General features: G+C 40.5%; 1 protein-coding gene across 1 annotated transcript in view; it reads right to left on the minus strand.

Annotated features, from left to right (window-relative positions):
• Positions 1–5,545: 5,545 nt before the first annotated feature.
• LOC309393404 (neuroserpin) overlaps positions 5,546–12,353 on the minus strand; it is a 163,953-nt gene continuing 157,145 nt past the window's right edge. Inside the window, exons 8-9 of the mRNA XM_081955595.1 lie at positions 8,003–8,092; positions 5,546–5,905 (exon numbers count right to left, since the gene is read on the minus strand). Coding sequence (XP_081811721.1) covers positions 5,829–5,905; positions 8,003–8,092 — 167 coding nt within the window. The 3' untranslated portion in view covers positions 5,546–5,828. The remainder of the gene's footprint in view (positions 5,906–8,002; positions 8,093–12,353) is intronic.

Consider the following 12,353-nt stretch of genomic DNA (forward strand, 5'->3'; position numbering starts at 1 on the left):
TTCAAGTTGCTTCTAAGCTACATAATTAATGGATAATTAAAACAACATTGGGCATTTGGTTCAGTCAGGCAAGTTGAATTAATTATTAATTAATAACCAAATACTAGGCAAATAAGTGCAACCGTGACATTTCACTTGTCTTGTGCACTCCAGAGCAGCTTAAGTCTTCCGGAAGATCAATAGTTAGGGTGCTGGCATAACTTCTAAAGGAAAGTATTCCATCACAGGAAGGCCATACCAATTTAAATGTAACCCATGTTGTCCTTTCTCCTTCAGGGCTGGGGAAATGAGATATAGATACTAGAGATGAAGGCAGTCCTAGTTGCAAAGCCATAAAGGGGTTTTTTTTAATACATCAAAGACAGCATTTTGAACTGTGCCTTGAAACTTACAGGTAACCAATACAGTGACTGTGAAGAGGGGTTATGTGACTCTGGTGCCTTCAATGCAACTTTATGCAAGATGCTGCATTGCGCCCAATTTTATTTTTCAGTCTTCAACCTCAACCCCATGTAAAGCTTGATTGCATTAATCCAACAGAAGGGTGGATCAGAACATGAACCATTGTGGATAAAATCTCCTGCTTCAGTATGGTCACAACTGATGTACCCCACCAAAAATGCTGGATGAAGATCTCACTAGACAGAGCCAGAAATTGAGTAACATCCCAGTATAAATCTATTCTTTTAGGGGTGTGCACCTCCATCAAGCTGACCAAAAATGGTTCTACATGAACAATAATTCTTAGTTTCAACTTCGTGTTTCATCCCATCAACCAGCTCCAAGCACCAGACTAAAATGAATCTATTCATCTCCTTCTGCAAGGACATGCCACTTTTTCCAAACAAAAGTGAGTTGATAGACAAGGAAGGAGCAGCGACAATTTAGGTCTGTAGTTGTAGCAGTGATATATCTCATAATTCAGGCATGAATCCTTTGAGGTTGCAATTATTTTCTCATGGTTATTGGAGTCTCCCTTTGTCACTGCGTTAATTGGTTTGCTAGCTGTGCTGAGATTTACTGCACAGGTCAGAGTTCTTATCTGCAAGTGATTTAGTGCGCATGCTCCTTCACATTCCTCCTTAACTTTCTCTTCTGATCTTTTGTTCCCCTGCCGAAAGAGGCAGGCACATAGCTTTGCCAAGATGTAATTAATTCAGTTAGCAAGTTTTGTATTTTTATTTTCTTTTATATTAAAAAAATGTTTTTATTAGATCTTGCTTCGGGTTTATTTTAGCTTATTTCAAAAGTATGCTACAAGGGATGCCAAGATTCACACCTCCTTAATTCAGGGCGGAATTCACAACCTAACACCCTTGACTTTACCGACCAGACAACATAATAACAGGGGTTGGAAGGGACTTTGAAGGTCTTCTAGTCCAGTGGGTCTCAACCTTCCAAATGCCGCAACACTTTAATACAGTTCCTCATGTTGTGGTGACCCCCAACCATAAAATTATTTTATGTTTTACGTATTTTTTTGAAAATATGTGTTTTCCGATGGTCTTAGGCGACCCCTGTGAAAGGGTTGTTCGACCCCCAAAGGTGTCCCGACCCACAGGTTGAGAACCGCTGTTCTAGTCCATCCCCTTGCTCAAGCAGGAAATCATATACCATTTCAGACAAATGCTTGCCCAACTCTTCTTTAAAACCTCCAGTGTTGGTACATCCACAGCTTCTGGAGGCAAGTTGTTCCACTCAAGCGGCAATTGTTCTCACTGTTAGGAAATTTGTCCTTAGTTCTAGGTTGGATCTCTCCTGGATTTGTTTCCATCTATTGCTACCTGCACTGCCTTCAGGTGCTTTGGAGAATAGGTTGGCACTCCTCTTTGTGTCAGGCCCTTAGATATTGGAACACTGCTATCATGTCACCCCTGGTCCTTCTTTTCCATTAACTAGATATACCCAATTCCTCAGTGGTGGGTTTCAAAATTTTTTAGAACCTCTTCTGTAGGTGTGGCCTGCTTTGTGGGAGTGGCTTGCCAGCCATGTGACCGGGTGGGAGTGGCTTGCCAGCCATGTGACTGGGTGGGCGTGGCCAACTTGTAAAATGCGGTGAAACTCACTTAACAACGCTCTTGCTTAGCAACCAAAATGTTGGCTCAGAAACTCTGGCATTTGAAACACGCAAGTCTTAAAGCTGTCAAGTTACAAGACCCTTGCACCCCTAACCATTTAGAAAAAAACCCCAGGGGTGTTCAAACTTGACAGCTTTAAGACTTGTGGACTTCAACTCCCAGAATTCCTCCTTCGCTCTTCATCTTGATGATGTCCGGACGGGTGGGAGGAGGGAGCTGGAACCAGTTTTAAACGGCACTGTCGATTTGTGGAACCTCTTCTATAGAAGAGGTTAGAACTGTCAGGAACCCACCCCTGCAATTCCTGCAACCAAATGCAGAAACATTTGATGGTGAAGATGAAAACTGTTGCCAGAATGTTTTAGTGTTGCAATAGGTCAGGGAAGACTCATGTTCAAGACCACCCTTAGCCATCAAATTCTATTGAAGGCTGTGAACTGTTCTCTTTCTCCCTCAACCCAGCCAAACCATATAGCTTTACTGTTTGGGGCATAAACTGAAGGGTTGAAGGCCATTTTTTGTTCTTGGAAGAAAAGCAGAATATAAATTAATAAACTAGCAGTAGAAAATGAAGACCATTTAGCTCTCTCAATCTGCCATAATTTCTCATCTCCACCATGAATATAGATGGGAAGGAGGAATTAAATGAATAAATTCAGGTAATTTCTCACACTGTTCTTGTTCACTTTCTTGTTTTTGTTTTGAGTTGATAGCTTTGTAGATTTATAATTATCATACGGAAAACAATAACCATTTTATCAGGACTCAAGCGTCAACTTACTATGAATAGCTATTGGCGCCATCATTCCAACAAGCCATCTATAGAGTCCTGGATATTGCCAAAGGTAAAACATTAAATGGGAAGAAAAAAAAGTAAAGATAGCACACTTTATTTTTAAAAATTATTGATTCCACTTTAGCTAAGCACCAACTTAATGCCTGGGAGTAGCTTTTGCTTTTTCGTTAATGGGGTCAAAGCAATAGAATTAGTGAATTAATTATTAGTGAATGAGAAAAGAATTCAATTACAGAGTCACATCTTGACAATATTCCTTAATGAAGCACGCACAGGATTGCAATCTATGCTGTTTTTCCCCATGCTTTATTAATAAACTGCTTTTAATCTGTAGAAGCATCAATACAATTGCATTTTATGAGTATAAAGCTTTTCTTTTGAGGCAGGGAGGGATGGAAGGTACATACAGGAAAGCTACCAGTGTGGAAGGGCATACAGATTTTGTGTTGGACGTCTTGCCAAAAAAGATTTGACAGAGACTACAATCAAACCCACAAGGAAAAGAAAGCCTTTATTGGTGCCTCGGTGCTTTGAACGGGATTTTACCATTATTCTCTTTAACTGGACTCAGATGATATGGTTCTTATCTACAGAAGATAGCCACAAAAACATTTGCTGTTTTTCATGAACAATTCAAGGAGCTGCACAGAGAATTGCATGATTTCCTGTTAATCTTCCTGCCAGAAGAAATCTTGATAAATTATTAACTTCCCAATCCCCACTGACTATAAAGTACAGCGATTTAGAGTGAGTGACAGCTACTCAGTTTCAAATGGACATCACTTTTTTTTTTACGACTGCAGCAATTTACAGAAACACATTTAAAACCGGCCTTTTAAAAAAAGTAGTGCAATTTTTTTTTATATTGGCACATATCAATCTTATTCACTGGAAAATTGGCTTTGAGATTGCATAATAGCCCATATTGTCTTCTTGGCAACAACGTGGAATTAACTTTGGGGTGTTGTTCATCTGTTTCATAGTCAAGGGAGCCAACATAGTCCAAAAAATGCTTCTAGGGTCACGTGGCTGGCATAACAATACAATGAGTATGTGGAACGCTGTTACCTTCCCACCAAAGTGGTACCTATTTGTCTACATGCATTTGCATGATAGGTGGGCAGGACCTGGAGCAGACACAGGAACTCATCCCATCATGTGGTTCTTGGGTCTCAAACTGCCAAACCTTTGGTTGACAAGCCCAGCATCTCAACTGCTGATTTTAAAAAGGGGGTGCAGTGGGACAACGTTTAGGAAACACAAAGCTAGAATGCTTCATAGGAATTATGTTACTTAAAGCTGCAGTATGTCTTCATGCACTGCTACAGTACTGTGCCACTTCTTTCAAGACATCACATGACCTCTGTCACTGATCTTCTATAAATGCATTAGGATTAGACATCACTGTAGGTTTTCGACATATTCTGGAACTCTTGCCTTTTCTGACGCAAGACAGAGTTTGGTTCTGGAATAATTCTTTCTCAAAACCTTCCAGTGCTGTATTTTCCATGCTTAAACCTGGGAACCTTGCCTGTTTTTCCCAAAGGAGACTTCCTCACTTCCCTGGCGTTTGCATAGGAGTCAGTGCAGGGGTGAGATTCTACTGGTTCGGACCAGTACGGGCAAGCTGGTAGCTCTGACAATCAGCTGGGAGCGAACCGTTCGCTCCCACAATCAAGTTGGCTCGTCCACCCACTCCTGCCCTATACTGACCTATATCATCCCAGATTAGTCACAAGGCAGAGTGGATTAAGAGTGTCTCAGCTGTTTTGCTCCCCAGCAGTAATGCAGAAGGAAAGTTTTCTCAAAACTGCGCACACGCAGCAAAGCGCGTGATCACCAAACGGATTGTTAAACTGGTAGGATCTCACCACTGAGTCAGTGGTAGATGACACATTATAGAAGAAGATAAAACAGAGTGATGGAGCATACAGAGATGTAATGGATTATTTACACCATGAGTTAGATTAGCATTTACCAACCTGGGCATCTTATAGTTGTATGGCATTCAATTTCCAGAGTTCTCAGCAATTGCTGAGAAATTCTGGAAATCGGAGTCCATGTTCCTGAAGGTTGTCCAAGTTGGAAAATAGTGGCTTTAGGTAACAGATGTCTAGAATTTTAGATAAATGCTATACAATGTACAATGCTGAATTGTACATTTTATTGTGACACTTTGGGAAATGCACACAATATATGGGGAATGGTCATATTGACCAGAGTTACTTAATTCAATTTTAATTACATTTAAATTAAAACATATCCAAATCAGTTATGGTCTCAGCCGCTCTAATGTCTATCTAGGCCATGGTTTCTCTACCCTACCAACTTTATGCTGCATGGACTTCAACTCCCAGAATTCCTCAGTTTGTATGGTTCGCTGAAGAGCTCTAGGAATTGAAGTCCATCCATCTTAAAGTTGCTGAGATTGAAAAACACTGATCTAAGCTCTTCCCACTTCTGGAATGTGTTCCCAATACTTTGCCCTCTCATCTTAAAAAATCTGAGCACCTTGGGGTTATTATCTAGGCTTCAAAGAGCCTTGACAATTAATTAACTAATTAATTCCCAATGGCACATGAGTATGTTCTACTATAGAAATTTGGAATGGCTTCATGTGAGAGACAATTAGGTATTAATTCCAAGACAAGAAGATGGTCACTAGTATGGATATTTTTAAATTTTTATTTTAAAGGACCAACACAATAAATCACAGAGACAACAACATATATTTTAATACTGAAAGCTTCCCTTGCACAACTATGGTCTGCAATTTCATAGCTGAAGTTAGACCCGGTTTGTCTTTTTAAATAGTATCTCAAAGGTAACATTGCAAAAAAGAGAGAACTGGAAAAAAAAAAGGAAACCACCACATGGAAAACCTTAAATACATCAATTGCAAACTCGGTGTGCTTGTTTTCTTTTGTGAGAATGTGGATAAACCTGTGAAGATATTAAAGTTCTTCAAAATCATGCATACTTGGATTCATTGCTTCTGGGTGCATTACTCTCCCCATGAAAATGATGGTACCTTAAAGAAAGAAAAGAACAGCTAAAGGAATACAGATTTCAAACAACAATACTAATTCCTTAAAAGAAGTTCAACAGTGGAACAATTATCTATAAAGGAATCTTCATCTCCTACCCTCCAAAGACACTATAGAGCACCGCATACCAGAACAACTAGACACAAGAAAAAGTTTTCCCCCCGAACACCAACACTCTGCTAAAGAAATAATTCCCTCACCACTGTCAACTATTCACTAAGTCTGCATTACTATTACTATTAGTCTTCTCAAGTGATGTCCCGGTGTTTGGAAGCTGTCGGGGTCTGGATGGGGGACAACAGACTCAAACTCAACCCCTCCAAGACTGAGTGGCTGTGGCTACCGGCACCTCGGTTCAGTCAGCTAATTCCAACGCTGACCATAGGGGGCGAGCAGTTGCCCCCTGTGGAACGGGCGCGCAATTTGGGCGTCCTCCTAGATGCCCGGCTGTCAATGGACGATCATGTGGCAGCCGTGGCAAGGGGGGCATTCCACCAGGTTCGCCTGGTGCGCCAATTGCGCCCCCTCCTGGACCGGGATGCCCTACGCACGGTCACTCATGCACTGGTGACGTCTAGCCTGGACTACTGTAATGCTCTCTACATGGGGCTTCCCTTGGGACGCGCCCGAAGACTGCAGCTAGTCCAGAACGCAGCCGTGCGGGCGGTCATGGGGAGTACCAGGTACTCCCATGTGACACCGCTCCTGCGTGAGCTGCACTGGCTGCCTGTGGTCTTTCGGGTGCGTTTCAAAGTTTTGACCATCATCTTTAAAGCGCTCCATGGCATAGGGCCCAGTTACCTGCGGGATCGCATCCTCCCACATATATCCCAGCGGCCAATTCGCTCTCACAGAGAGGGGCTTCTCCTGGTGCCGTCCGCTAGGCAATGCCAGCGGGCGACGCCAAGGAGTAGGGCCTTCTCTGTGATGGGCCCAACCCTCTGGAATGACCTCCCCCTCGACATCAGAACCACCACCGACTTCCGCTCCTTCCGGCAGAAACTAAAGACTCACCTGTTTCGACTGGCTGGCCTGGCATAATTTCAACGCCTATCTCCTGGCATTTATATTTTACTGGTTTTTAAGGGTATTATTCTATAGTCTTAATTTTATTGGGTATTGGGATCTTAATGTCTGTTTATTTTAATTATTTATTAGCAATACAGTCCTGTACATCTTTTATCCTCCTCTTATGCATCTATCCATTTTATATTTGTATATATATATTTTCCATGTAGTAATTTTAATTGTTTTAATTTTGTTCTTTGACATGGACTGTACACCGCCCCGAGTCCCTTTCGGGAGAGGGGGCGGTCTATAAGCGCTAATAAATTGAAATTGAAATTGAATCATCGTTCCTATCACCCATCTCCTCCCACTTATGACTGTATGACTATAACTTTGTTGCTTGAATCCTTACAATTTAAATTGATTATTTCCTAGTATGATTTGATTGCTTATTTGTACCCTATGACTATCATTAAGTGTTCTACCTTATGATTCGTGATGAATGTATCTTTTCTTTTACGTATGCTGAGAGCATATGCATCAAAAACAAATTTCTTATGTGTCCAATCACACTTGGCCAGTAAAAATATTCAATTCAATTCAATTCTTTAAAGACTGTGTCTCTCCTGCTGGACAGGTCCCATTATTAGGTATTTTCCCTGAAAACACCATTTACTGGTTCCAATATTGTCTATGGAACAATAGTTAAAACCAGCCCTACTCTCTAGAAGTACTTGACGCAACTTGCAAGGAATGAAAAAGATATTAAGAGACTGATGGGATGCCTCTCGTGAACCAAGTCCATATTGGTTCTCAGATAGGATTATCTGTCCACAAAAGAGCTATGGGTGAAAGAACAAAGAGCCAAAGTCAGTGTAGCATTTAGAATATCTGGTGATCCTTAGTAGTTTATTTTCATAATTAATGAGAGTCCTAAATGAGAGAAGGAATCAAATGAGTGACAAATAATGTTTTCTGATATTGTCTTATGGTATAAATAGTTGAGTATGTATTTCCTTTATATATATATATATATTCAATCCTTTGTTTTATAAATATTGTGATGCACTCACCTGTTATTCTGTTCCGGACCACAAAGAAGAATGGATGGTCCACTATAATTTGGGGGTACAGCACAGCCATTCTACTAATTGCAATCATTCCTGGGGAATGGGAGAAAAAGAGAAAAGAAGAAAGTCTAACATTTTTTGGATATATTTGTGCCCCACAATCTCTGCTTTTTTTCTGCCAGTCCATTTGTAGCACACCTAAAATGCACAAACAAGGATTAAAAACCCATCACACTAACAGGGTTGTCAGGAGGTCCAAACCTAATCTAAAACCAAGAAAGATTTGGAAAGAAATGGATAAGTCTAGAGATGTTCTGTGAATGATTAACAACTGGTAGTGGAACAATTTATTTTCACCATTTTGGGAACAGTTTATTACTTACAAACAAGCTGACTTGGGAGACTTATTACATCCATTCCCTTCTGAGGGAAAGTCATTACAGTTGGATAACCCCACCACCCACTTGGGTTATTGTTAAATACAGAACAGATGCATTCAGCGAAACATGTGCTAGCTTAATCCTAATTGGCCACAATAATTCCCAGGAGTGCACTCTTACTTTGAAATCTTTATTCTGATCCTCGAATTTCCACTGCAAATGGATGCAAATTCCGATTTAATGCTTGCAAAACTTTCAAATGATATATTTTGATCATCTTCGCTATCACAACAGGGACACTGCTAGAGTACTTTCAACCAGAGATAATATTCCGTTTTGAGATGACACCAAGGAGTAGGGCCTTCTCTGTGATGGGCCCAACCCTCTGGAATGACCTCCCCCCCCGACATTAGAACCACTTCTGACCTCCGCTCCTTCCGGCAAAAATTGAAGACTCACCTGTTCCGATTAGCAGGCCTGGCATAATTACAACTGTCCCTCCTGGCAAATGTATTATTATCTGGTTATTTTAGGGTTTTTTAATCTGTTGTGTCTGTTTTAGGGATTTTAAAAAATTATATTTATTCAGCTTTGTACAGTTCTTTTAATTGCATTTTAACCTCCTCCAAACTGTACATATTTAATTTTTTATTGTATTTTTGTGATATTCTCTATGGACTGTACACCGCCCCGAGTCCCTTCTGGGAGAGGGGGCGGTCTAGAAGCACAAATAAATTGAAATTGAATTGAAATTGAAATGACAGCACTGACTCCAGCGGTTGGCTGCTGCAGGTTTGCCTGAGTTCGGGAGAACCCGTAGCTAACATTATGGCTGGTTTGGAGAACCTCCAAATCCCACCCCTGGCTGGCCCCGCCCACCCCTCCCCTCCCAGGAGTCTCCACGTGTCCAGTTTTGGATGCAAAGTAGCAGAGCCCATGCGGAGGCTCTTGGAGGGAGAAAAATGGGCCTCCCAGATGGCCTCCGGAGCCCAGGGGAGGCAGTTTTCTCCCTCCCAGAGTGGTGCAGGAGGCTGACTAGGCCACGCCCACCAAAGCCACGCCCACCCAGCAGTCGGGTAGAGACTCCATTGCTGAAATTTTTGAAGCCCACCTCTGACTGACTCCCTATCTTATACAGAGGATACTACTCACCATTCTTAAATTCATGTTTATATTGACTTATTCACTGTGAATTGATCTGGTTTCCAATTAGATAAATCTCCTGTGGTCTTTATAACCAGATCCTCCCTTAATCATTTACTTTGGTTTAGGAAAATCAGAATTTCCTTTAATCTGAGATCTCTTTCAAATTCTACCTTGAGAGGCTGTTTAAAGGAAACGTGGTTTGCCTTAATGACAGGAATGATGGAAGGCCCCACTTAAGAGCAAGACAGAAATGAGATTTCGAGAAGGAAAGAATTTGCTCCAGTAAGGATGGATTTAGTGGGACAGTGGCTCAGTCATTATCATGGTTCATTACATTAATCTAATAAATTATCTCAAAATGACATAGCAAGCCACAGTACATTAGTCTCACTCTGTCTTGCTTATTATCTCAGCAATAGTTCTTGATTGGTTAGTAGTCTGTTGCCCTGTTGTTATTTTCCTAATTACAACAATGAAAAAAAAGTCTGTGGTCGCCAATGAACATCTGTGTCAGGGTTTTCCATGGAACCTAGATTTATGAGCGATACTAAATGTGTGAAATTAAGAGTAAAAAAAAATTCACTCAAAACACATTCAATTTATTATTGCTAGAGCAATGTTTCCCAACCTTGGCATATTTAATATGAATGGACTTCAGCTCTCCACATCCCGAGCCAGAATCACCTGGCTGGAGTATTCTAAGAGTTGAAATCCACTCATCTCAAAGTTGCCAAGATTATGCTAGAGCTTTGCCTCTTGATCTGGCATTCTGGAATTTATTTTCTTACATGGCAGCCTAACTTAGACCAAGCCCCTGACTAAGACACCATCTGCAGAATGAAGGAAAACATATTCTTTCTGTCATCCTTTGCCTTTGTAAAAGAAGTCAGTCAGCAGGGGTGATAAGACAGTCAAACTGCTACAAGGCCATTTTTTGTACATTTTCTGTCTGAAAGACTAATGTTGCTTAACTCTACCTTAACCCTTAGCTGAAATACAAATGACAGAGCACATCCTGGATAGTTAATACAAACAAATGTAAATAGCAATAGCAATTAAGACTTATATACCGCTTTACAGCCCTCTCTAAGCGGTTTACAGAGTCAGCATATTGCCCCCAGCAATTTTGGGTCCCCATTTGATCTACCTCAGAAGGATGGGAGGCTGAGTCAACCTTGAGCCAGGTGAGATTTGAACTGCCAAATTGCAGTCAGCCGGCAGTCAGCAGAAGTAGCCTGCAGTACTGCTCTCTAACCTCTGCACCACTGTGGCTCAATCAAACAATGTCAAAAGAACTTGACTTAAAATACTCCTTCTAACCCATAATTTAATCTATAGTATGGGTTTTGACTTTATAGCAAGCCAAAATACCAATAGAGTTTGGCTTGTTCTGAGAATACAGTCAGTATAGGTCACTTGTTTCCAATCACAACTGCCAACAGCAGAGGACCAGTCATTAACTCTTCATTAAGTTGCAAAGAGTTCTCCAACTTGATGAGCATGAGATATATTGGACTATAATGATGATTATCCCAAACCCATAATTTCCTATAGCTATACAGTTTGGAAGGGATTTTCATGGTCAAGAAACCAGGAGTCAGGTAGAGTTCAAAAGCACTGTGAGTTTATTCTGTAAAAAGCTATACAAGAATCTGATCAACTGACGATCAAGGCACATTGACAGCAGATAAGAGTCAATGGATTTCCAGTGGGGCTCTCTTTCATGGGATGTAGGAACTCTAGACTAATGATGTATTTAACTCCACCCTCAGGCTCAACCTGGTCATCTCTTACAGGTTTGGCTATCTACTTGAATTAGCATCCAGGAAGCTCTGTGTTTTTCTGACATTGAAGCCGAGACATCCAAAATATGCAGATTTAATTTGCAGTATCAGTACAAATAGGAAATATTGTAGTTCAAATACATTAGTATTATGGCAAAATTTAGTCTTACGGTAATTAAATCTGTAAGTCTTTAATGACTCTCCTCTAGAGCTTTACAGTTTGCGAGCATTTTATTAACTTTTATCTTTATTATACTGACATATAAAAAGAGATAGTCATGGAATAAATAAATAAAACATTCACGCATTCCCAGTCATGAAATGAATCCCTGTATATATAATTTTGAGGAATCTACGCGCAGTAGAAATGGGGCTTTCTCCAAATATTGTGCTTTTCTACTTATTTAAAAAAAGGGAATTGATATATGATTTGAAACTAATAAGAGAATGTTTAAAATTATTTAAAAATCGGGGGGGGGGGGAGGGAAATTAAATATTTGTATGTGATAAGCAAATAGTTCTGCCATCTGATGTATATTATTTAAATATATTCATATGGATCACTTTGTTGGGGGAAGGAACTGAGCTGTGAAATAGGCAGGACAATGATGCAATATGGGTGGGACAACATCTCAAATCTTAGCACAGTCTTTCTCAAACTAAGGAACTTTAAGATGTGTGGACTTCAACTCCCAGAATTCCCTAGCCAGCCATGCCACCATGTGGCATAGTGAATTCTGGGAATTAAAGTCCACATATCTTAAAGTTGCCAAGATTGAGAAACATTGCCTTATCAATGGGGGGGGGGGATTGGGGAGATGAAATTTGGGAATGTTTTTAACCCTTTTTAAAAAATACTTTCAACGATAAAGTTGAGGCTTCCACTTCAAATGTTTCCTAGCTCAAATGATGAGAAATTAGCTTCTCAATATTCAGCTCCAGTAGTCAAAAACAAGGGCTTATAGCTGCAGATTGCCCATTCCTGTCTACGGCTCTTTCTTATTTCTGCCTGATTGCTCGCTCATTTGGAAACAGAAACATCTT

Source organism: Natrix helvetica, assembly GCF_964273705.1.
Source record: "Natrix helvetica genome assembly, chromosome: 5".
In the NCBI taxonomy this organism is placed as follows: Eukaryota; Metazoa; Chordata; class Lepidosauria; order Squamata; family Natricidae; genus Natrix; species Natrix helvetica.